We start from the raw sequence: 25,243 nt of genomic DNA on the forward strand, positions 1-25,243 counted from the left end.
CTCCCCCCCCTCTTTTTTTTTGTTTTTTTGGGTCTTGATCATCTTTTGGTTTGTCTGTCCTAATCCTGATTTGTCACTTTCTTGGGACACATGGGGGAGGTCTCTCCTTATTAAGTCTCACATTAATACCACATTTCCTGTCCTTGTTGCCTGTTTGACATCCTTCAACATCCTGTATATGACATGAGAATTCTGACTACAAGAGTTTAATAATACTGGTGCAATACTGTATTGCTCCCATTTTGTGCCTACTGATTCAATACTTTAGGCTTCTGATTTTTGCCCAGTGAACTGCCTGATAAGATGGCTGCTGAAGAGGTGCTTGCTAAGAAGAGAAAGTTTGTCACGTGATGCCTGTTTAAACTTTCCTTAAAATGACTGAGAAAACAGAATGTGACATTTCTTGTCTTGCATTAGTGAAATGCAAAAAATAACAAACAGTAATGTTGGAAAACAGATTTTGTTTCATTAATCAGAAATTCATCCCTAGTTTTACACTTCACGTTAACCACTTGTGAGTTAAGTGTAATAATTACTCAAGTAATTTCACATGCATTTTTTCTGTGCAGACACCCCCACATCAGTAGGGGTCTCGAATCAAGTGTTATATAATACCTTCAAGGGTTTGGTTTTTTTTATCGTGGTGCTTTTTGTTTGTTTTTTTTTTTAACTGTTGCTCTCCCTTTTAAGCAGTGCTTGCCTATACTATATTTTTTGCTCCAACAGCACGGACGTTTTAATTTCATGTCAATTTTTCAGCTGTGAAGTGATTCGGGACTGGAAGACTGGTGAATCTCTTTGTTATGCTTTCATTGAGTTTGAAAAGGTACGTTTTTTAGGTTCACTGTATGTAGATTCTGCTTATGAAAGTTCATTTTTTATATACTTCCATTAAGGAAAAACACTGAAATCTTGAAGTGTGGGGTAGCTAATTTTTCTCTTACTGGCTTAGTTATAGAAGTTGTAGGCCCTAAATGAGGCAAACATTTAAGTCTTTATTCAATCAAGCAACACAAATATGTACTTCTTAGGTTGTCTTGAAACCAGTGCGAGGAGAGCAGGTCCCTTTTTTTCCCCAGAACACATAAGGCCTTTGAAGAGTTAAAGAAGAGAATGAATGCTAGGAGAAAAAGGAGGCAAGCTGCATAAAGAGAGGAGGGTGTATGAAAGCAGGTAGATCAGTGTGTACAGTAGTGTCCTATATTGGGCTTGTAAATGATGCTTGCTTTATCAACATGCTCTTACTGTGAGATTGACAGTAATAGTTCTCTTGATGGTGCATAGCTTCTTGTTTCTAGCTGCTGATCTCTCTTAATCTGTGAGGGAAAACTGGAAAACACTGGAAAAGTGTTCTCACTTTTCTTCAGTCTACTTATGTGCTTAAAATGGAGCTTTTATTAGTTGTCCTTTTTTTCGTTGTTTTTCTGAATGTATTACGTGTCAAACACGTAGCTGGATTGGCAATTTTTTAAAATAGTGAAATTAACTGAAGACTTGGACTTTGAAATGCTGACATTTGGACAAAGCATAACTACTTCTTTTGAAATGTCACAATGCAAGAACTGCTGTGCTTTAGGCAATTTTAGAAAAAAAAAAGTATGCCATTAAGCAGTTGAATTTGTGGTTGAGCTCTTCAGTGAATATTCCTATGAAATAATCATGACTTAAAATTTTCTGGAAACATTAATATCAGGAGGAAGACTGTGAGAAAGCCTACTTCAAAATGGACAATGTGCTGATAGATGACAGACGGATACATGTAGATTTTAGCCAGTCTGTTGCAAAGATTAAGTGGAAGGGAAAAGGTAGGTACAGTTGCAATTCTTTGACGCTCATAACTTAATAAGCTGTGATTTCTAAACTGTAAGCATTATACAAATAGAAGGAATTTTTATGAGTTTAAATCATGACATCTTCAGGGATATAAAATTCCTGGTACTCTAATAAATAGAGCAGCACAGTTGGTAGCTCTTCACTTACTCTGTAAGAAAGAGTAGAAGGGTTTACTACTGTTATATTAACATTGCATTGCCATGAATTACCTTTTTATCAGATGTATTTTTGCCACTAAATAATTTGTTCCTCTCAAGCTTTAAAAGTAATGGGTTTTGATATTCCTTATTAGCAAAATAATATGGCAGTACATTGTTACTTTCTAGTTTCTTTTCTTTATTCATTGTGTGACAGTCGAATGTATACAAGAAAGTCAATATTCAGGCCAGGGATTTCCCTTCTTCACCTCCTGTAGGTCAAGCATATTGCATAGCAGGCTGTATGTTATAAAACCCAATTTCAGATGTTTGAGGATGTTTTGGGAGGACAAAGGTGGTGGGAGAGGTTATTTGGTTGTTGGGGACATCAGGAAAACACTGGACTTGGAGAGGTGACTGTGCATTGCAGTGGTGATGTTCTTGTGCGTCTTCGCCTAAAAATGCAGTCAGCCTTCAATTTTTTGCATCCAGTTTCTCCAGGCTGGGGACTAGTCATGGACACTGAGGTGCTAGAACTTGCCCTGCACAGAGCTGAGATGACTTTGTAATCTATAGCATGCTCCGCAGTGCATCCTGTACTAACTGACTATGTGGAAAACTATTCTTTATCTGGGTAACTTAGGTCTAAATTGTCCTAAATATTGGAAAGCTAACTGTATTGTTTTCTTGTTGTGCTTATATGGTACCCAAAAAATGACCTAGGGGAGGTGTTGTCCTTCTTCCACCTTCAGTAGCCGTTTCTGACCTAGCCAGTTAATATTGCAGTTTTAACTATGACCGTGAGATGGCAGCACATTGCTGTAGAATAGATTATTAATCTGTGAGTTGGTACTTTCAGGTAAATGGATGGAAAATTAAATCTGTCATGCCCGTCTTTAAATCAAGACATGACAAATTTTTTTATAGTTTTCCATTTGAATTCTTAAACTGCAGCTGTCTCAGAGGATTCCCTTCGTGCATCCCTGAGCAAAAAAGTAATTTCATAATGAGAATAGTCTGTAGGCTTTCATGGTAACAGAATTTTAAGTAGTGTGACATAGGACCTGTAATCAAAGTGGGACTAAACCAGTTGCTGAATCCTGCTTTGTGATCCTGTTCATGTGTCGTCTCCACTGGACATGAGTGAGGAGAAAGCCGTATGTTGTTCATGGGATCTGCAAGCAAGAGAAGGACAAAAAATCACAACTTGTCCTACTCTCTTCTACTCTGTTACCCAGATGTCAGTGTTGTTTCTGGAACTGTGTCCTGCTATGTATATGTATATGGTTATGAAAAGCCCTTAAATTCATAAGCAGAACTTAATTATACATATGAGTCTTGGTTGTTTTTTTTAGTTGGAGTGAACTGAATATATTTTTCTGTGGACAGGTGGGCGGTATACCAAGGACGATTTCAAAGAGTACGAAAAGGAACGTGACAAACCTTCAAAACTTTCTCTGAAAGAGAAGGTAAAACCAAAGCAGGAGTATCCTTTTCTGGTCAAAGGTATTTTTTGAACTGAGTACAGTTTATGAAAACAGCCTGGAAAATCCTTCTTAAAGCTTGCCAAATGGATGTTTTGCGGCTGCTTCATATAATTATTTGGTGTTTGAGATGGAATTAAGCATTTTGCATTTTTCATTTGATGACCTCAATGAATTTAGTCAAATCAGAATGTGCTGTTTCACTTCCATGTTGTGTGCAGGTAAATAACATTTCAAGTCTACAGCCCTGGAATGACATATGGCATAACAGATTTTTAAGTTGTTTCAGAGGGGGCCTGCTGCATCCAGAACGAGACCATAAGATTAACTAAATCATGCTCTGAGATTATACTCTGCTTGTGGTCACCATGAGAGAGAAGACGACCATAACTTGTTCCACAGGTAGAAAAGAAAGGAGAATTGGGACCTGGCTGTACTGTTTGACAGGACAGAATTCAGTCATTTTAGCAGGGCTGATTTTTTTTTCAATGTGTACGATCCTGTTCTGACTGAAATACATGGGAAGCCTTGGTAAACCCTGGTCTGATAAGCAGGGATTTGTTTGCTTCATGAGCTTTTATGTTCTGCTGTTTATTGATATTAACTAACAGATCTGTCCTTAACCAACACTATCAGTGCCAAGTATGACCTTGTGCTGGATGAGGATATAGAAGAGTCTCAAACAAGTCAGTCGCACTTGGCTAAAAAACAAAAGAAGAAAAAGCACCACCACTCTGAAGATGAAGAGGATGACAAGAGGACCAAAGCATCTAAGGTCTTGTCTCTTCCTGCATTAACTTTATACCTGTTTATTGTCCTCCTAATAAGAGAAGCCAGGAAAAAAAAGTCTGATACTGAACTGAAGACATGGCATGCAAAGTCCTGTAAAATACAGCAGCTGTAAACATACAGAAGGCTGATGTTAGTATCTGATTATGAAAGCGGCTTTCCAAATCTTCCTGGGCTTTTGAAGCTTGGCATGTCTGAACAGCTTATTGCCAAAACATCCTGAAGAGGCAATATAGCCTCTCATAAAGTAGATCTTCAGCACTTTGAACCTGTTGTTCCATGCTTCCAGTCACGAACTAGTAGTTAACCACATTTCATGAATGCAAACTATTTCTCATTTTCTTGCCAGACCTGTGTGTGTTGGCTTTTTCTTATATGGAATCAGAAACACAATCTCTTTGTGTGTTTTTTTTTGTTTTTGTTTTTCCTTAATTGTTTTGGAAGTGTGTGTGTAAAATCTGTATGCAGGTTTGCTTGCATCTGAATTGTGCAAGCATGCAGTGCTGTAAGACTGAGGCTGTGGAGGAGATCATCAGAAGTTCTGTCCTCCATTAGTTCCACTGCTGCCTGTCAGGTCAGAATTCTGTCATTTCTGTGAACTTGGAATAGTCAAGGTGTTGATGTTTCATGGAAATGATGTCTGCAATGATAAAGTGGAGGGTTAACTACCATTGAAGCGTGAGCATTCAGAGAATTGAGCTAAGCTGAAAAACAAAGAAAACAACCCCCAATATTTTAACAATGCAAGCTTTATGAGTCAGAACAGCTGTCTTCTAGCAACTTTGCAGAAAGTGATAAGGTTCCAGCCACAGTAAATAAAGTCTTGGTATGAGTTTTGAGTACTGCCTTTAAGTTCTTCCTACAGAGAGCATACATGATTGTGTTGTTCCATTGCATCACTTCTTGCTGTGATGCTAAAAATAACTTTTCTCATGAACATAAGCAATTAAATTTTTTCAGTGCCACCAGTGAGCCCTATCAGTCATTCTTGGCACACAAGTCTTTTTGTCACTGTATACTAATTCAGTTGGGATCCTTTGGGTGGAGGGGAGGGACCTGTTCAGATAATTAGTCTCGACTGGAGCATATACATACAAGAGGTCTGGACTAATGTTGGTTTAGACTTCCTCCTGTCTTTTTGGCTGACTTACATTGTCATTTTAACATCTTGAAACAGATATTTCTGGAAGTAATCTTTGTTCTTGATGGTTCAGAAATCACACGTGTGGAACTGGCTGGCTGTGTGTTACCAGCAGAGAACATTTTAGAGTCATTCAGATGTCTCCACCCCTGCAGGTGGTACAAGAAGTACTGGTAGCTATTGGCTGTAAACCCGTTAGAATTGTTACAAGGGGACTGCGAGACACAATAGCAGTGGACTTCATAGCACAAAAACATGAGGACAGTGGGATTCCTGGTACTATTTCCAGGTTCTGGAAAAGAGTATTTTCTAGTGCTTGACTCTGTGATCTCTTCTGTGTCTCTATCTCTTTGTGATTTAATCACCTGCACCTATTGTGGTTTGTTCCTGTAGTCTGCTGCTGCTGTATTCTGGTATCTTCTTTCCCACTGCTTTCCTCCTTTGCTCACCTTTACCTGTTTCAGTGTAAATAGCTTGGCCTTCTTATGCCCAAAATCACAGGTGGAGGCTTACTTCTATTCTCTGATGGCAAGCAACATAGTTCCCTCTTGCAGCTGTGAAAATGAATTTCTGGGAAGAATTTTTCTCTGTGTCTGCACTTGAACATTCTTGTTAGTGTGTACTGTATAGTATGTACATACTGAGCAGTGTGTACTCGGTCTCATTTAGAGTGTCTTGGGCATGGCCCTTTCCAGATGAAATCTGCAGGCAGCTTAGCTGACAAATCCTGTTTAGCATATATACAATGTAATTTTATTTTTTTTTTTTAGGTTTAAAATTTGGGCATAATCTGGGGAACTTGCACAAGAACAGGGGAAGGAAGCATGTTCTTGAGGCAGAATATGTTCAGTGTGAATACTGAGGCCAGCACAAAGCATAACAGTAGGGAAACTTTTTTATGAATGGTAGCATTTTTAGTATAGGCAAACAAAGCATTTTCCTTTAACCCTATTTTGGAAATACTAGAATGTATTTGAGGTAAGAACTTCAAAACAAAACAACAGCAGACCTTCCACAACTAGTTGGTCAAAGACCACAGTAGCCATGCTTCATACATAAACTTCCACCCTGAGTCCCTAGTGTGGCAGAGGTTTTAATTAACAGACAACAGGGTCTTATAATGGGAAGTTCTGGCAACTGAAACTGCAGTTCGTGCTACTAGCTCCAGCTATGACTTGAAGGGGATTTATTTTCCAAATAGTTTCCATGATGTTGAGTCATTTTTCTGTTATCTTGCTGGTTTTTTTTTTCTTTAGTATATTTTGACTCATCCTTTTCTTAGTCTGACACACGTTTCCTGAATCTTCAGCCTCTGTGTTGATGTGTTAAGAATATATTTTTGAATCTTGTGCGGTTTGACTTGATTCCAGAGGGTAGAAGAGGTATGGTGTTGTGGCTTGCTTTTAGTAGGTAACAGGATGTGGGTCTGGAGCAGGAGGTTGGACTACGGTGCGGGTTTGTGAATAGGATTTGGTAGCATATCTTTGAATACAGGTCATGCAACTGCTTGAGATCTATGTTATGACTTTGTCCCTTTTCCAGTTTTCTCTTAGAGTTTACTATGTCTGTGTATGAGTGTATCCTCATGTGTTTTCTGTATGGGTCATACCCATCAGTCTGCAAAATACAACTTATTTTTCATTACCTCGTTATTTCCATTTCAACTCATGCAATTTGTGTTACTGTTTGACTGTACATTTAAAAGGATCGGATTCTCTGTGGTGCCTTTTCTTGTGGACTTCTAGCTTCAAGGAAGTAAAGTTCTTTGTGTGTGTGTAGTTGGTCTCTGTAACAGTGTCATTCATTTTTCTGAAGCCTAAAATTTAGGCCATTAGAGATTATTACAGGCAGGTTTTCAAAAGTGTTCTGCATCTTCTTAGCACTGGAATGCCCGTGGGGCTTGAGCCAAAACCTATGATGGAAATACTTGCATTGCTTACATAAGAAGTCAAAATCCAAATCTAGCTTGTGTGGTGCTTATGAAGAGTTTGATAATATCCATCTGAGTTGAATCCCTGATATAACCAGTTTTGGTAAAGCTTCTTAGGAAATACAAGCAGCAGCATGCCTGGCAGCCATGCTTTTCTCCATAAATCCTGACAAAAACTGTAGACTTACCTTCTTCATATAGTTATGCTGGGTTTTTTTTAATGTGGGGTTTTTTTCCAAAACATCAGGGATGTGAATCTATTTCAGGTGGTACCAGCCTTAGCTAAGGAACCAATGATGCTTGATTCTTTTCTAGTTCTCTTCATGTCTGTGTATATTTTTCACTTTTGTCTGTAACTGCATATCCATCCAATTCCTTTAACAGGATTCTGATCGAAAACATGAAGGAGAACGCTGTAGAGAGAAGATAAAGAGTGAGAAGAAAGACAGGCATCGGAGTCGCAGCCGATCTCAAGAGAGAGACTACACTTACAGCAAACAAAAAGACAAATACAAAGAGGACTTCCGAATAAGAGACTGGGATAAAAAATCAGACAGAAGCAGAAGTCCTAAGAAATCAAAAGACAAAGAGAGGTCCAAGTACAGATGAAGGACGAGGGAAAGAGAGGGGAACTAAAATGCGTTTTCTTCCAGCATTTCTAACATTCTCTTAAATGGACGTGCAGTTACTGGACAAAAGCAGTTGCCTTCTGTTGGCAACTTGGCCTTATAATTCTATGAATGCCCAGTGTATGACTGTCGGAGTAAGCCTTGATTCCAAAAAGGTGGTTTCAATAAAGTATTTCACGTTAGTGAAATGGTTTTGAGTGTCTGATAAGAAATGTTGTCTAAAGCTTTTTGGAAACATAGGCATGCGCTAACAAGTGAAGTGTCCTTCTCTGCTGTGAAGAGATTTGCAGGACATACCTCCTTTCTACAAGGAGGTTGTATTTACCTTTCAGCACTTTCAGATGCTATGGTAATGAGTGTGATAGAAGACCTGGGGAGACAGAAATGTGCTGTGCAGATTCATTCCAGAAAGTGGGCAGATACCGTTTGTATATGAATACTCAAAACTCTACTTCCTTCCTTTAAAATTAAGTGCTTCTGGTTGGCTTAGTCCCATCAGCTCTGTTTGCCGACACCACTGTGCAGCAGTGGTTAAAGGCCCTGAAGTACTGCTGTGCTGCTTGCAAGGGCCATGGAAGTGCTGCACCATACTAAATCAATTGCACTTATTTGCTTGCTCACTTACACAGATCACTTGGCTGTGTGGCATTGCTGGAGGAGTCTCAAAACTGAGATTCACTTGATACTTTGCCCACCTGTAGTCACTGTTAAAGATCTGTCCTCTGTAGTGTCAGGGGGATGCAGCTGCTGTGGTGTCAGGCAAATTATGTTGGGTGGGTAGGAAAGAAGAAAATAGTCATTAGCAGAAAAGCAGAATTTGTAACTTGCGTTGCATTTGCCAAACCTAGGTGGGATTAGTTTTCAGGTTTTGTGGCAGAAGTAGGTTGGTTAATAACTTTTCATCTAGAGAGGAATGCAGGTGATGTTATCAGAGCTTGGGTCTTAGTGAAAGTTGGCAGGGTCTTAAATGTCTGGCTTGCTCCTCGCCATTTAAACAGTGTTAGCCAGTATGCATACATTTTAAGAGCATGTCCTCCTCTTTCTCTCCAGAGGAAGAGTGATCTTGCATTGTTAGCAGGGGAGGGGAGACATGGGGAATAGTATTTGTCTTCCCCTCCATGGAATGTGCGATGGCTCAGAGGCAATCTGCTCTGATGAATAAATGTAACTTTTTTTCTTTTGTGATTGTGTAATACTTGCTGTAGTGTCTGATCGTGATATGTAATACGATTTTTATAGCTATTTTTTATAGCTTGATCCCCCCTCATTGGAACATGATCTACAGGACAAAGACCAAATCTAAAATTCAAGGCAGCCAAGAAGAGTCACTGGAAATTACTCTGCCCTGGAGGGCCAGTAGCTGTGCCTGGCTAGAGCATTTGAATGGACTGTATGCAGAAAGTGAACTTCTGATTAAGATGCTTCTATGGGAAGGCTGGTACTAAAAGAACAAAAGCAGCTCTTCACCCCATGGCAGAAAATTCTGACTAAGCAGGCTAGGCAAGACACCTAGAATCTCCAGACCGAAGCTGAGCGGTGATACCAAGAATATTGCATGTGCTTTCCAGCAGCATCTACCCTGTCTTTGCTTTATTAAAGACTAAGTGTATTTGGCTAAGAAGCTGCCTTTTGCTGACTCTCTCCTTTCTAACTTGTGTTTGTGTTTCAAAGCATAGAACTAGAAATCCAGGCTTTCCATAACTGTCTCAGGACAAATCGTTTTTAAGCCATTGGGAACTTGCAGGGTCCTGTGCCATCCTTGCAGCATCTGAGCAAGAGTACAGGGCCTGCTGTCCCAGAGGAGAAATAAAGAAGAAGCCTGTTCTTGGGAGTCTGTCGGGGGAGGCCTGGGACTGAGGACTGCTCACTGTTCTTGTCAAAAAAGCTTCTGCCTTCAGTCTGGGTATAGGAAGACTTCCAAAGAACTGTACTAGGCCAGGATATGATGCATCTGGGGTAGTGCTGCTGAGGCAGTAGGGTTTTCTCTAGCTCCTCCTGCTTTTAGCCTGCTTTGTTAAAGAAATAAGGTTTGCACTGTCATACTGTCCTTGGTTCTTTTCCACAGCATGTTTTTAACATGCAAAAAAACTCTGGCCAAATTTGACAGGGATATGGAGATGGTAAAGCAATTGAGTTCTTGCTGCTTTTAGGAAATGGCAGTCACAGAAAGAGGAAAGAAAAAAAAAAAAGCTTCCACTCTGAGAAAAAGCTGGATTCTTGGTGAACACCAGAGATCCTCTTATGGGAGAGATGGTAAAAGGGACTTAACAGCGTGAAGAGAGTCAGCAGGCATTCCTAGGCGTCAGCTAGCCCCAACCACCTGTGGGACATACAGAACTTCTTGATGTTTAGAAACAAACACCCTATTTCAGGTGAATGTGCTTACTTCTTTGCAGCAGAAATGGCTTTTTTTTTTTCTCGCAACAGGAAAATGCTTAAGAACTGAAAGTTTGTACAGGTAGTGTATAGAAGTAAAACAGTCAATTTGCGTTGGTGGCCAAAGAGTCTTCAGAATAAAGGGTTAAAAAATAAGTACATCCAAAAGGTTTCATGTTTCTGATTTTCAATATGTATTAGTACTTTTAAAAATATAGCCGGTATTTTCAGATTGACAAAATTACCTTTTTATATTTTCAGGATGAAACTTTCAAACATGGATGTTCAAAAATTAAGCAATGCGACAATAAATGATAAATGACAGCAGAAAAGCTCCCTATTTGGAGGCAAGTACTTGATTTTAGGTACTGCTAAATAAGACTGCATTTCTAGGCTACTCTGGTAACACGGTGGAGGGATTGCAGTTCCCCTGGTACACACCTGGATGGCTGAGCACTCTGGGTTAGGTGGGATTTACTGCTATGGTCATCGGAAGTTATGGTTGTGTACATGTGGTTCTTCTGGAAATGATACGAATGAGCCATATGGTCAGCTGAAACCACAAACATTTCCTGCTGTTTCTGTCCTGCTAGAGGTGTTGGAGAGGACGGGAATTTTTATTATCCAGGGGTTGGAGGGTTGACTTGTTTTATTCTAATGAGAGTTCACACTTCCCTATCCTCATTTCCTTTTCGTCAGTGCTATCTCCAACCTCAGTTTCAGTATTGACCTTTGGTGCTTGTGGTAGTTAAAAACCAAAGGAGAACAAAAAACCCCACCTTCCTCTCTAATATCGAGAATAAAATTGAAAATGTCGCAGCAGAAACATCAGCTGCTTCACTTTGACTTAGCTGAGGCCTGTTTGAAGGGGAACTCTTCATGCCTTAGGCTCTCTGTTCAGAGTTAAAGGCTTAAAAACCAGCTCCTTAGAGTTTTCTGTTGGATTCCCTTACCTGTAACAACTTAAAAATACGATGTAGAGTCTGTAAACTGTTGTATTCCATGGATAAGAGGAAGTTAGAGACCTATTTTGTAGTCATGCATTGCAATTCCTTTAGTTCTTTGTAGCTCTCTGTAGACTTGAGGTGGACTTGACCAAAACCATGTTATGAATGGAGTCTGGTCTTAAAGCACTAAAAGCAAATGAGAGAGGCTAGTCGTTTGCAACAGAAATCTCTCTTTAATCCCATGGACATCACACAAGTCAGTAGAAGTAGCATAAGGATTGTGTTCAAGTGGCTGTTATTCCAGGATAGGCGACACAGTAAGCAGTTACCCCAAAACATTTGTGATAACCCTGCATTCATCCTGGTGTCTGCTCTGCTTGATGGCTGTCAGCCTTCTTGCTGATGGCTTCCTCTTTCTTTTTTCAAAGGTCATCATTGTTTATGAAACTCCTCAAGCATAAACCCGGGATGTGCTCTGGGTGGGTTAAGGAGCTGGCAACATGTAAGCATTCTTCATCAAAATCCTGTTTTGGCATGACGACTTGGTGCATTTGCTCTGCCTTTGGGATGTGTGCTGAAAGAGTTGTTCTGCATAGCCCCATGCGTGGATGGAAAAGCGTGCCATGTGTCCCTGGTTCTGGGCTGCCAAGAATCTTTACTCTCTGTAGGTAAAGCTGTACCTGCTTCCTTCCACTTGTCAAAAAATCCCAACAACCACCCAAACAAAACAAAACAAAACACCACAAAACAAAGCACCCCCCCCGCCCCAAACTATTAGTTGTTTGAACAAGCATATTAATTGCACATTTAAGAAGTTAAATTCAAAATTTTTCAGAAGCATTTCTGAATCTGTTGCTGCTTTTATCTTTGTTCATATCACCCTCCTGTAGCCTGATTTTTTCATATAAAAGTTGTATGTTATTGACAACAGGATTACCAGTTTTGCTTGTAGGCTTCCTAGAGCATGGATAATGTCTCTCCTGTTCTGTCAATCACCTGTTGCATACATAGGGATAGCATAAGCAATTTGAATAATGTTAAATTACACTAAGATTTATGTAAAGACTTGTTACAGGGCAGGTTTTTTTTGTGTAAAACTCTTCATCTGGTTGCTGACAGAATGTGCTTTTTCTCAGTGAGCAAGCCAGTATCATCTTGGTTAAAAGTGATAGCTGTGTTTAAAAGGTATCAGTAAACCATATCAAGGTTTAGGTCTTCCAAGTATACAATGAGTCGTTGAAGCTGAAAGACAGTTCCAAGAGCTTTCTGAAACCTTAAGCTGAACAGCAGTAAACTTTTGAACTTGAAACTTGTTTGGGACTTTCTGATTGTAAAAGGTACTTTTTATTATAAGCCCAGTGGAAAACACTTGAGTAATAGTATGTTTTTATACAAAAGGTGGAGGAAAAAATAGATATTTTAGGCAAAAACAAGTTGGCATCCTGCTACATCAGATCTTAAGATGGGATTGTAATTTTCCAAGATGTAAAAGAAGTTACCATTGGCTGTAGTACTGAAATCAGTTTCTTCTCTGTTCTCCCTATTGTGTGGTCAGATGGAGTGCTCACTACTGTGGCATAGTTTTGGGGAGGGAGGAAAGGTGGTCATTTTGGTAAGCATGTAAAAATACCTTTTCTACAGGTACTGGCTCTTTACCAGCCTGAATACAGTATTGCCTATCAATAACTGGTCCGGCACTCTAGCAGGACCTGTTGAGTTACTGATGTAAATTTGGGGGGTGAATACATGTCTCCAAGTCAAAATTGCCAGCATCTCCAACAGGGAGAGAATTTTACTGGCAGAAAACATCTAGACTTTGCCTAATGGTGTGTAAAACTCATATTTAAAATTGGGAGTGTAGGTCGTACTGTGTAACAGTGACTTGTTCTTTGTGAACCAGGAGATTGAATTGAGGGAGTATGGCTTGAGGGTCTGACCCAAGCCTTGCTGAAGGCAGCAGGGAGATTGTTCGGGGCAGGAGCGGGGGGGAACGTATTGGTTCCAGGAACTGTTTAAAATATTCCTGGCAATAGACCTGTATTTGATTAAGCATTTGCTTTATCCTGACTGTCTTCTGCTGGTTAGGGGCTAAAGAATTTTCGCTGTGATACTATGGCCACCTACACTTGTTTGATTTTCCCAGCAGGCGAACTTATTCAGATGAGGAAGACGGTAATAACGCTTTTCTCTGGTGCTGATGCAATAAATGACTGCTTCCTTTAGCAAAGCAAATAGCTCACTGGGGTGTGTAGACCAAAACACCTGTTCCACACTACAAGTTTCAAGAGAATGTTTTTTCCATACTAAAGTCTAACAGCATCGGGAAAGAGGTTTTGCACAGGGACCCTCCTTGAAAGTCATGGGGGGGTCCTCTCCATAGCCTCCAGGAGCTGCCACAACAAGGCTGTCTTGCTTTGAGGTTGGTAATGATTCTTTCTGGTGAAGGTCTAGTTGTTTCACAACCCAGTAAATCCTCAGTCTTCAGCTCAATGGAGGAATGAACATCCATTAGTGGGAGGATCTTCCCCTCTGAAAACACTGCAGCTCTTTCTCTCTTGAATGTAACAATGCCACTGAGCAGCAATAAATCTTTGTGCCGGGAAAACTTGGCGTGCTTGTCAGCACAAGGGAGCACAGCGGAGAAAGGAAATGTCTGTGAAACCACAGCCTTGGGCGCTCAAAAGTTTAGCTGTGCTGGTGAGCGAAAGGGTTTGAGACCATCTGAAAAATTAAATATGATCCTTTATTTCTCATGGTCTTCTGTGTCTCAGCTAGCTATCACCTAGGCAAAGGCTCTGAGCAGATTTCAGGAATTGGGTAAGGGTCTTCCTGGCTGATCATGATTTGAATGATGTTGAAGTGTTTTGCTCATGGCTTTTTACAGTAGGTGGGTTTAGTAATTTCATTAGAAATGGAAGACGAGTGCAAAATCCTCATATCTGATTTTCTTCTTGTTTCTTTTTATAAGCTCTAGTTAGTTCTTATTTATGTAGTAAAAAAAAAACATCTACTGAGAAGCAGGAGTTAAAACGGTACTACACAATGTCGTGTGCTTTGCTCTATTGCCTTCCTGGATTATAAATAACACAGCAACTTTCTCTTTCCTTTCCAATAGTACTGCTCCGTGGCGGTCTTGTGATGAGGTATGTGGCATTCTGCAAGTTTAAATGGAGCAAAGATGATCCTTCTTCTCCAGAGATGTGGAGTCAAAGGCTCTGGGTGTTCTGCTCTTATAGCTGTTCCGGGCAGCAGCAAACTAATAGGTTTCTTTAGCTGTGACCTTAGGAACATTTTTCCTATTTCTGTAGCCACTAACCTGCCCAGCCAGACCTTTGTGGATCAGAGGGAGTTTTGTGCCCAAGGCAGGATAGATGAGGCAGTGTGCTGCTCTTTCAGCCTGTGTCTGCCAGGGCATTGCTTTTCAGAGCAGCAGGGCAGCCTGCGTCCCAAAGCGGTCCCAGGAGTCTGGGTGTGATGCAAAGGCACATCCATTGACTGGAACCAGCTGGGAAGCTGTGGTGAGGCTTGCTTACCAGCAACCGGTCTTTGGATTAAACAGGATGCCGCTACCAAGGGTTTGGCTACCCTGCTTCCTCCCACAAAATACGCAAGTAGGGGGGAATTTCTGGCCAGGAAAGATGTGTCGCCTTGGGACAGTGGCAGAGGTGCTCTCCTTCTGCAGCGGGGTCTCCCCATCCTCCCTGGCCCTGTGGGCAGAGGGCATCATGCCTGCAGAGCTGGCCGCAGCATCCCAAGGGTTCCAGAGGTTAACCCCTCCTTAAATCTCCAACCCTTCCTGCTGCCTAAAAGTGGATTTTGGGCATATTTGTTTGCAGTAAGGTAAGGAAGAAGCAGAGGAAAACCTTAGTTTTCTATTGGGAAGTGCCTGTCAGTCTTTGCTGTGGGCAGGCTGCATGTCTCTGAAATAGTCTTTTGATTGAGGCACCGGTAGGTTAGGGGGCTTGGTTTGAGTTTTGATATTTTACTGTAGTCTCCCAGAGCAGGTTCCCTCAGATGTGGAGGTGTTGGAATGAGGCTTTGCAATACCAGATGCTAAGCAAAATGCTGATTTTTAAAAATATTTTTTTTCCATGTGTCCCTGAAGGTCAGAAATTTGCCAGATGCAGGGGGAATGAGGCTGAAATAACTTGGTAAAGCATTCCTGGTGGAAAACTTTCCACTTGCCCCTGAATTCATATGCCGTTTTCTTACGGCCTGGTGTTGTGGATCCCTGCCACAGTAGGTTTGACTTATCTTTGCCTGTAACTCAGAACTGATCTGTGTTGGGAACATCTTTTTTTTTTTTTTTTTTTTTTTTTTCCCCCTTTTGAAAAATGAAGTGAAAGTTTATCAACCTGTACAGTTAAATGAGAGCTCAGCCAGCCAAATGAGGAAGTAAAACCTTCCTATAGAATGAGCTCTAACCTGCTCACTGCACTTGTTTGCTCTCAGTTGACATCAGCCTTGCCATAAAGCCTCTAAATACAGGCTGACGACTTCCTTGTGAGCCTGGTACTGCTCTGAATCCAGCTTCTGGCTCTTGAATGGTGGGACGATATTGCTGGAACGCAGAAAGAGCAGCTGTCAGGTAAGGTGCAGAGCAAGTGGGGCTCCCTGCGAGTACGGCTCGCGCTCTGGGGAGTTTGCTTTTATTGTTTTTGGCAAATGCAGCAGGGAAGGTGGGGAAAAGAAAGGCGAATCTTAGTCATCAAGACAACAAATGATTGGTCTTGATGTTAAGAGTTTATGTGCATCTCTGATTTGTGCAAGTGAAAATCCTTGTTTTTCTGAAAGCAGAGCAGCCCATCTTCTTTCAGAGAAACAGCTCATGGAAGGGCTCGAATGGGCTGGCAGGCTGAGGTGGTTTGCAGCGTGATTCTTAGGGACAGAGGAGGAAGAAGAGGCGGCCCAGACCTAAGGTGTGAGGTGGGAATGCTATCATGGCAGGGAGCTGTTGCTCATGAATGGAGTTATGGCACGTACACCTGGTTTAGAGAAGACTCAAACCTGCTCTGCCTTGACCAACGCCAGCTCTGGCTGCGGCCGTGTCCCCTCTGCCCCAGCTCAGGCAGGCAGGACGGGGCTTTGGGGGGAGCTTTGAGGAGCCCCAGCTCCCTCTGAGTCAAGCTGGTCCTTAGTGCGTTTCTGTGGCTGGAGCTGCTGCTCAGATGCACACCCACTGGGCACCTGGTGCTCTGTTTGCAAGTGGAGCAAAGACCTGGTGGAAGGACTAGACAAAAGTTATTCTTTAAAGTCATTCAAGATGAGGAATTGGAATATAACCACTACTTTTTTGGAAGCTTTTTACAAAAAATTCAAATTATTTTTTTCTAATCTTCCAAATCTGTCAAAATATAAAAAAGACAGAAGACCTTGACAGGTGTCTCAATTTTTTGGTCAAAAGTAATTATTTTTAATTGCTAAAATGTTAAGATTAAAATAGAATTTCGGAACCACGACTAAAGCCATTCCATGTGTGCCTGTGTGTGTATGTGTATGCAAGAGGGGGCACAACACTGTAGACAGAGAGGGGTGCTTTTTAAGCTGAAACATAGGATGGGCACATGATAACCTGTGGATAAATTTAGCCTGGAAACGAGAAGACTTTGGCTCTCAGTGGAGAGAAAACAAGAGCAGCTTCCCAACAGGGTCTGCTGAGGTGAGAGGGGAAAAGTGGCAGGAGGAAATCTAAGTAGTTTGAAAATGAAGGTCATAAAGTTTATAAATGGGATTACACAACCTGTTTGTGATAGCAAAAGCTGGACTCTGTGATGCACAATTTCTCCTCTTGTCATACATTTTTGTGTTGTTATAAGCAACCAACTGACCTGTTGGACTTGGGCACGCTACTGACTGTTTACTAACGTGTAAGTTAGTGATTTTATTATACTTTTAATTCTCTCTTTAGAAGGGTGACCTCAGTGTTGGCTGTGACCGAGCAGAAACCCAGTGGTTAAGTTTACAGAACTAGCATGTTGCTGGTGATGGCCGATACTGGATCGTATCAACCCCAGGCAGCAACACAGAGCTCAGTGTTTGCCACGCGTTGCCCCAGCTCACCAAACCGAAGGGTGTACAGAAGGGCCAAGCCTTGCAAATGCTGCCTCTGCCTGCCAGGATGCAAAGTGTGCAGACGTGGACCACGGGCTCGGGGCTTCCCGGGATGGGGCTGGAAAAGCGACGTGGCGAGCAGCCTTCATCCAGCACGTGCTCGTGCGTGCTGCTGCTGGGGCTGCGAGGTGCACGCCGCGAGACGGACGTGGCCCCTGCACCCTCTGCAGCTGGAAAGCTGTCTGGTAAAATTGTGAAGGATTGAACCCGATTAAATCCAGGACAGATATATACACAACACAATGTGACGCTAATGTGGGAAATTTCTCTGATATAAAAAAAAAAAGCATCAGAATAGGTAGAAATACAGGTTTAAAAAATAATAGTGATGGCTATTAAAATATGTATTAATTGTTTTGTTTTCAACCTGAGGACAGAGAGCAACTAAAATTTTTCATTTACAGTAATTTATTAAAATAATCTAGACATAAAACCAAATCAAGTAGTACATGTTAAATGTTTGGAGCCACTGACTGCACACCTGGAAGCAGGGGCTTGCTAGCCCAGCTGTGACAGCTCCAGCTGTATTCAGATACAAAGATACATTAATGGATTTCAGTTCAGAGAGTAGTTATTTCAAAGCTGAGAAACCATTTCAGTAACGAAAAAGCAGGCAAATACCTTTTCATCCTCAGTGCATGAATTAAAAACAAGGATTAGATGTAAAAACTGTTACACTTGTGGATTGCACTGTGAGAAAAAACGGTGAAGCCCACTGGCTAAAATAAGCAATGCTTTCGTTTAGATGGAAAAATACACATGGTAACTGCTTTCCCCTTATATATATATGACATATTCAAGGTATTTTTTTATCCTACTGATGCTATTTGTCACTTTTAAACAGAGTGCCGGATTTCTTCCACAGAAGAATACCTGAAAGTTAGAAGGCTATGTAGAAAAGTAAAGGCCAAAGTTGTATGAGGTGGGGTTATAACTAATTATCAGTTTTTCCTGCTGAACTAATCGGTTTTAAATTAATGGAACCCAGTGTGGATTTCTTCCCCGCAGCCCAGGGGGCCTCTTAATGCCTCGGGGAGGAGCTGCACTCAGGCTCCTCTCCCATCTCCCTGTCTCCAGTACCTCCGTGCCTTCCTCCAGATGCTTTTGGCTTCTGGGCTCCTGGGGTGGCCCGCGGCTGGGCAGGGAGCTCCGGCCAGTGGGCTGGGGATGTGCAGGGTGGGCTGGGAAGGGGAGCCACCGGGTGCAATGTGGTTATGGCTCTGGGCTCATCATGAAGGTAGTTGTTTGGTCAGTTAATTCTGCATCATTTGCTGACCGCAATTAGTGAAGGGAAGAGGGCCGCCCTTATGTCCAACGTGTGGGTAGAAGTACCAGCCACGGCTTTTATCCAGGTAACACCAATAATTGCAGAGCTGTGGCAAGAAAAGCTTCGGTGCAAGCATGCCAACAGTGACTGAAGATGTATGGCTTGATGGATGAGTGGTCACCATGCATGTCCTTCCGTTGTCATGCTTGTTGGGCTGAAGCAGCTCTGGCTATGCCTGCGTATGCTGCCCATTACCTTCATTTACTGGCTAGACCAGAAATGTAAATAGTGCAGTTCTGGAGAAGCTTGAAGCAGCTTTCTGCTGCTTCTGCACACTCATTTCTGGATTACCAGTTTCTCTTGACAATAAATATAAGTGAAATTGAAACCACTTTTCAGACTACCTGCTTCCAACCACTGCCCTGACAGCTTTCAAAAAACAAGCTGCTTCTCTGAATATAAAAGTCCTCACTGAAATAACAAATAACACGAAAAGAGTAAATCAGGCATCGGAACAGATAAGTGACAGAATTGCATAAGGTATGTTTATGTGTACGCAGATGGACACATACTAGGAAAGACAAAACTATAAAAAAAAGTTCCCAGCTACTTTGCAGGCAACATTTCCTTAAATCACTTGATGAAAATTGCTATAGTTGTTAGGTTGCTATGGCATCTGAGCTCATCCAACAACATTTGACAGATTTTTATCTGTGTCTCACAAACCACACTGAGCAAATTGAAAATCCCCGGTTACACCGTCCTTTGTATCATTTCCTGTGAGATAAGTCTGAAGAACAAACTTACGCATACAGCGTGTCTGTGTACAGACAGGCTTGCATAGTTCATGAAGTAGGATGACACCTGTCTGACATAACGCCTGGAGAGTGGCAAACATTGCATGAGACGCTCCAGTGCTTTTATAAATAAGAGTGGACCAGAAAAATGCTTTAATGCTTCTCTCTTCAGAGAGAAGACGGCTCATCAGATAGTCTCTTTGCTGTGCACTAGGCCAATAACTGAGATCACACGTTCTTCCTTAACACTTGTGTTTTGTTGTTTCTAATCTTTTCCTCCCTCAAGCTGATGCCTGTTGGACAAGGCTGGGAAGACAAGAGCACTGGGTTTAAAGGAACGTAAATGCCTGCTAAGATGGCACTGGCCAGTTCACTTTCTAGCAAACCAGTACCACCACGCTCAAGAAAAGTTTCTACGGCGGGTGTGGAAGTGCACCAGAGCAAGCTGGATTTTTTCTGCAAGCTGGGCTATGGTAAGCAGGACATCTGCAAAGTGCTGGAGAACCTGGGCCAAGGGGCCCTGGAGGATGATGTGCTCAAAGAGCTGATTCGGATGGGGAGCAAACCTCAAGCTCTGGAGAGCCAGGCTCAGTCTTCCCCACTAAAACTTGTTGCCCGTGGATCATGTAGCACCACACCAGGGTCCAAGTGGCTTGGAGAAGATGAAGATGACTCTTCCGATTACTTGAGACCCATTGTGATCGATGGCAGCAATGTTGCAATGAGGTAAGCTCTGTTTCCTAAAAGGGAACTCTCTTCCTCTGAAGCTTTTGAATTTTAAAGCTGGTGGCTTGAAGTATGTTTTCATTTCAGGTGAGAGGAACGTTGATGTATTTGATGTGTAATGTACGAACCACCGCTGTTCCTTGGCTGAGGCACAGCTTGTAGGGACCCGCTGTCTCTGTGCCCGTAAATACGCACGCCAGATGCAATCACTGGCTCGCTCTGCATTTTGACCTTTTATAAGCCAACAGCTAGCTAACCACTACTGTTTCTACTGTTTATGGCAGTATGATTCAGCAGCTTGCTCTCCTGTTAGTTCACCATGATCTTTCCCTGCCTTTTCAAATGCGTACCTAGGATTTCTAAATCTCTATGCTGAGGTGTTTCCAGGAAAAGCTGGTGAACAGATAGACAGAACAGCCCAACTAACTTAAGAAGGAGAGGGAAAATAAGAAGACAGGTGACTGTGGTGCCTAACAACATTGCACTTGTACTGTTTTGACTTGCAAGCAAACTCCAACAATGTTCCCGGCTTGTATATTTTTGTTGGTTTTCGGTTTGGCTTCGTTTTTATGGAAATATCAGGGAAGTGGTAGTTGACTTGTACTGAATAGTCTCATTTCCTCCTTAATTAGTTCTGTTTCTGGGAAATGTCATAGCAACCCATCCTGGCCAATTACATTTCCTAAGCAGTGTCCTGACACTGTGAAAGCACTCTTACTGATGGGGAGCCTGGCACATCCATGTGGACGGGGAATCCAAAGACAGCAGTGGGTTGGCCTCTGTTTACCCCAGCAATATGAACAGCCAGAGGCTCCAGCAGTTGAGAGTCTGGGATGCGCTGGCTATCCATCGGTTTTACCCTGTTAACTTCCCTGCCCACGCAGCAGGGCCAAGCCTGTCCCCGCAGGTTGGGACAGGGCAGGGGAGGGCTTCCTCCTTCAGTTAGCTTTGGTGTGAGGTGAGGTGAGACCACATCCCCTTCGGTTAGAGGGCAAAGTGGACAAGTGCATCCAGAGCAACTGGAGACTAAGCAAATTATGCCATCTTCTGGGTGAAGGGAGAAATCCCATCCAAAAACGAGGGATTCCTCAGTCAGGGCAGCTCCTGAGGAGCGAGAAATAAGCAACAGAGCAAAATCGCTTCGCCTTGGCTGGGCCATGAGCTCGGTAGCCAGGTGTTAGGATGTCCTGCCTCCATGTGCATTTTCACCCTAGACCCTCCTTAGGGTGTCCTTCTTGCCTCTCTGCAAAAGAGATGAGCACCCATTCAGGCAGAGGGGCTGAGCTGAGCACCTGCCCTTCCGTTGCGTTAGGGGCAATACTACCCCGACTGGCCGTGTGCTCCATTCTTCTGGCACAACCTTGTCCTCACCAATTTACCAGGGCTTTTTTAGAGCAGGCTGAGGTGGACAAGGCAGAGAAGAGCGTTGTTTCCAAGATGGCAGAAGATGCAACCTTGCCGCTGAGCAGGAGGCCCAGAGTAGGCTGGTGGCTAATGAGATATAGTGCATGTTTTGAGCTTGGAGTACTCTGGGAAAGCTCTGAGATCATCCCGCTGTGCCAGCCTGTGCACGGGAGTTTGCTAGACAGAGATTATTTAAAACAAATGTCATTATAGGTATGTGCAGCAGATGGCTTGAGCTAGCATGTCATATTGCTTTCCTAGCCCACATGCCCACATAAATGGGTTTTCAAGAAGCCACGTGTGCTTCTGGCATGTAAAATCTAAAGCTTTTTGTAGAATAATTTTCAAAATTTGAGTCCGAGAGATGTTTGCCTGCTAGATTATTGAAGGCTGGTGTTTTGCTGTGGATTCCTCGTCTTTCACCTAAAAGGAATTAGAGGAATGTGAAGTACTTCTGAGTTTCAGAAAGGCAAAGGTTTTACAGCTCTTCTCAGACATCCCCAACCTCTGTCTTGATAAAGTTAAAGACTACCTGGATGATGGAGAAGACTATTGAGCATGTCAGTTCAGTTTGTACAGAACTGACACAGCCTGGAAGGAGCTGCTTTCCTCTCCTGGATGCGTTTCAAAGTGGTGCCGAATGGCATTTACTTTGGCTAATGGCACAGGCTTGGTGAATGCTTTTGGTATCCTCATTGTAATTTTTCTGGTTTGCTGCTGTCAGATAGAGAAGGGCTGTTTGCAGAATTCAGGGAAAAGGGATGTTAGGTTTCCTTGCTGGGTAAGCATCATCACCAACAACCATAAAAGTGCAGGAGAAGCAGCAGTTTAGGGATGAAGCTGTCAAAAAGTTGAAGCTTGGGGAGGCAGTTGCCTGTGTGGAGAAAAACATCGCGAGCCTTTGTATTTCTAGCTTAGGACTGGTGTTTCTGGAGCATTTCAGAGTTGGCGTTGAAGGCCCATTGTGGGGTGCAAGGTTTTGAAAAGGACGTATATGCCCCAGGGTAATAAAGCAAGTGAGTTGGCGGTCTCCAATCATCAATCAGCCTATCCATAGAAACTGAATGGAAAATAACCTTGCCTTCAGCCAGTCTCACTAGTCAAGCATCTCAGTACACTTTGCGTTTCCATCAGATGTAATGAGAAACGTAGCCATCTGCCAGCCTATCCACAGGGAGCGGGCAGGATGGTTTGGCAAGGCTAGTGGAAAAAATAAATGGAGTTGTGTTAATACGAAAAGGGAACTGTCATAACCCTATTCACTGCACACTGAAGAGGCTACCTAGTCTAGTGCTTGTGCTTACACCTAGTTTTTAAGCTGTGGTAGGTACAGAGGCCTCTTCCTAGGCCAGCGGAGTCCTGCGTTAGGCTCTCTCCCTTCTGCCAAAGCTGTGGCTGATGCTGTGTCATGACCAGGTGGAGATGGGGCCATTCGCAGTTTTCAGAAAGAGTTATTTCGACTAAATGCCTTCTCAAAGGGGTTGGAATTGCATAATTTAAAAAGGAATCACTGCATGCTAATTATGCCTTAATTGCCAGAGTCACAGCAAGGCCAAATTGCTCCTTCAGCTTCTGAGAGATGGGCCTTGCTATCTGTGACCCAAGTGCAATGTACCCTGTGGCTGGCGGGAGGGAGAGAGTTGGGACTGAGTTATGACAGATCAGTTATGGTCCACGGACTACGGGGATGCGTGGGAAAGGTGACTGACAGGAGCCAATCTGTTGTCAGGTGACACAAATTCACCACACAAGGAGAATGTAAAATTTTAAAGCCCCTGCTCCATTGCACGGCAGACATTGGTGTTCAGTTGTGTCGACACTGCAGCATGCTGTGCGTGTACATATTCTTTTAGATACACGTTCCCCAGGCTTGGCTGTAGCAATGTAGCAGCAACTGGATTAAGTGATAAAGCTGAGAAACAATTCCAGGTGCCTCTTCTCTCTTGTTCTGCTTGGCCTTTTGGCCGAATCACTTGTGCTTGGGTGCTTCACTTTCTGCACTGGGGGTACATCTAGAACTACTTTCTAAAACTGACAGGGTCATATATATGAGTAGTCAATGTTAAAGCAGGCTGTTGCTGAACTTGTAAGTTGTGGTATTAAAGATGTACCTAAACTTCCTTTTAAAGGGAGTTAACTGAAAAAGTCACCTGAACTTTCAAGACACCTGTCCAGGTGACTTTATACCTATCCTGGGTAGATCCTATCCTTTAAAACCAAACGAAACAGCTGTTCTAGAATGGAGATTAGGTGTGTTGAGCGCCTCAGACCATGTATTATTGGTGAGGGTTTTTTAAGACTTCCCATTGCCTGGGTATCTATTAATAAACAAGCAGGTTTCTTCCTCTAAATCGTACTATTTTTCATTTGTGGTCACACTTTCAGCACTGGGACTTTTATTAGGTGTAAAACAGAGCTTTGGTTATGAGGCTGATGTAGGCAGAACCTAGAGATGCATTCCTGGGGGACGGAGCGGGGAGAGGCATCTAAGACTGTGGCATTGCCCTCGACTGATCTGTCACCGCAGGTAGGTGTAGTAACCAAGACAGTCATTTACAAGTACGTTTTGCAGAGGTGAAAGCCTGAGTGAGACTGTGGCGATATTATCCAGAAAGCTCAAAGTACAAGGATGAGGTTTCTGTAGATAATGTGAGGGCATTTATCCATTTTAGGACTTTGTGTGGAGTTTATTTCTGTTTACTTGTGCAGAGATGGTTAACAAATTACCTTCCTTTACACGTGCACTGCACTGTAGTCGCATTTTAGATAAGCAAATGACAAGCAATGAGAACTTTCAAAGGGGGGAGAAACTTCGGAAGGATATCACCCCAATTGTTTCTCTTGAGGTCGTTTTCTGTGTCTTGCTCTGAATATTGATAATTCTTCAGAACCTGCCTTGCCTGCATCCTCTACGGCACCCGTCCTAGGGCTTTCCTACCTCTCTGTGCAATGAAGACAAAACCCCACCAACTAGGGCAAGATAAACATGGGCCTGAGGTGCCTGTGGCCATCTCCACTGAGGCCTTGTCCCTTTTTTGGTGTCCTGGGTTAGGTTCTCTGTATTTCCCATCCTGCCTTTTACAGTTTTCCTTCCCCCATAGTTTGACTCCTGTTCCCAGGAGAGGTCAGCGGCTGAATGACCTGCGATCACACTTGCAGCTGCCTTAGACGTTAAAATCCCTAATGTCACTGTTACCACAGAAGAAAATTCCTGCATTTTGTTTCTCATAGGAGAGCCTTGTGGGTTTCTGCCTGTGTTGGAAGAAACTCTCACTCCTCAAACCATTAGCAGATGAGGCATGTGAAGGGTCTAACACAGCCTAAGGTCTTGCTTGTACTTTAGGAGCCAAGTCCATCCAGATACAGATGGAAGCAACAGGCTTGGGTAGCAGGCAGGTCATGGAAATGGGGGATAGGATACCTCTGGTTTTAAATATCCAAACTGCTTCAGATAACAAGTTTCTAGTTCTACTGGAGGAGGTGTTTGGATCTGCCCAACCAGGACACCCTGCCAGGTTGTTTTCTTGGAAACTGGTGAATGACACAAAAGCTGTTTATTTTGCCATTTCATTACTGGCTCAGTTAAAGAGAAGTCTAAGCTTCTTGAAAGCTTTGCCTCACCATCCTCCTCCTTTTTTTTTTTTTTTTTTTTTTTTTTTTTTTTTTTTTTTT

General features: G+C 42.6%; 2 protein-coding genes across 8 annotated transcripts in view; both read left to right on the top strand.

Annotated features, from left to right (window-relative positions):
• Positions 1–10,661, top strand: part of PPIL4 (peptidylprolyl isomerase (cyclophilin)-like 4) — a 25,994-nt gene extending 15,333 nt beyond the window's left edge. For all 4 annotated transcript variants that reach the window (XM_010581920.1, XM_010581917.1, XM_010581918.1 and 1 more), the window contains 7 exons: positions 760–826; positions 1,694–1,805; positions 3,360–3,456; positions 4,091–4,229; positions 7,699–8,183; positions 9,196–9,333; positions 10,581–10,661. In XM_010581920.1, coding sequence (XP_010580222.1) covers positions 760–826; positions 1,694–1,805; positions 3,360–3,456; positions 4,091–4,229; positions 7,699–7,923 — 640 coding nt within the window. In that variant the 3' untranslated portion in view covers positions 7,924–8,183; positions 9,196–9,333; positions 10,581–10,661. The remainder of the gene's footprint in view (positions 1–759; positions 827–1,693; positions 1,806–3,359; positions 3,457–4,090; positions 4,230–7,698; positions 8,184–9,195; positions 9,334–10,580) is intronic.
• Positions 10,662–11,697: 1,036 nt separating this feature from the next.
• ZC3H12D (zinc finger CCCH-type containing 12D) overlaps positions 11,698–25,243 on the top strand; it is a 19,852-nt gene continuing 6,306 nt past the window's right edge. For 2 of the 4 annotated variants that reach the window (XR_775287.1, XM_010581921.1), the window contains exons 1-2: positions 11,698–11,768; positions 19,728–20,167. Coding sequence is in view for 3 of the 4 variants with exons in the window: in XM_010581921.1 (XP_010580223.1) it covers positions 19,785–20,167 (383 nt within the window). In the remaining variant the exon portion in view is untranslated. Of the gene's footprint in view, positions 11,769–14,375; positions 14,410–15,652; positions 15,855–19,727; positions 20,168–25,243 lie in introns of those variants that run through there. The other 2 variants (XM_010581923.1, XM_010581922.1) reach the window with 2 other exon arrangements.

The sequence above is a fragment of the Haliaeetus leucocephalus genome, unplaced genomic scaffold (assembly GCF_000737465.1).
Source record: "Haliaeetus leucocephalus isolate CR32 unplaced genomic scaffold, Haliaeetus_leucocephalus-4.0 Scaffold819, whole genome shotgun sequence".
NCBI classification, from domain to species: Eukaryota; Metazoa; Chordata; class Aves; order Accipitriformes; family Accipitridae; genus Haliaeetus; species Haliaeetus leucocephalus.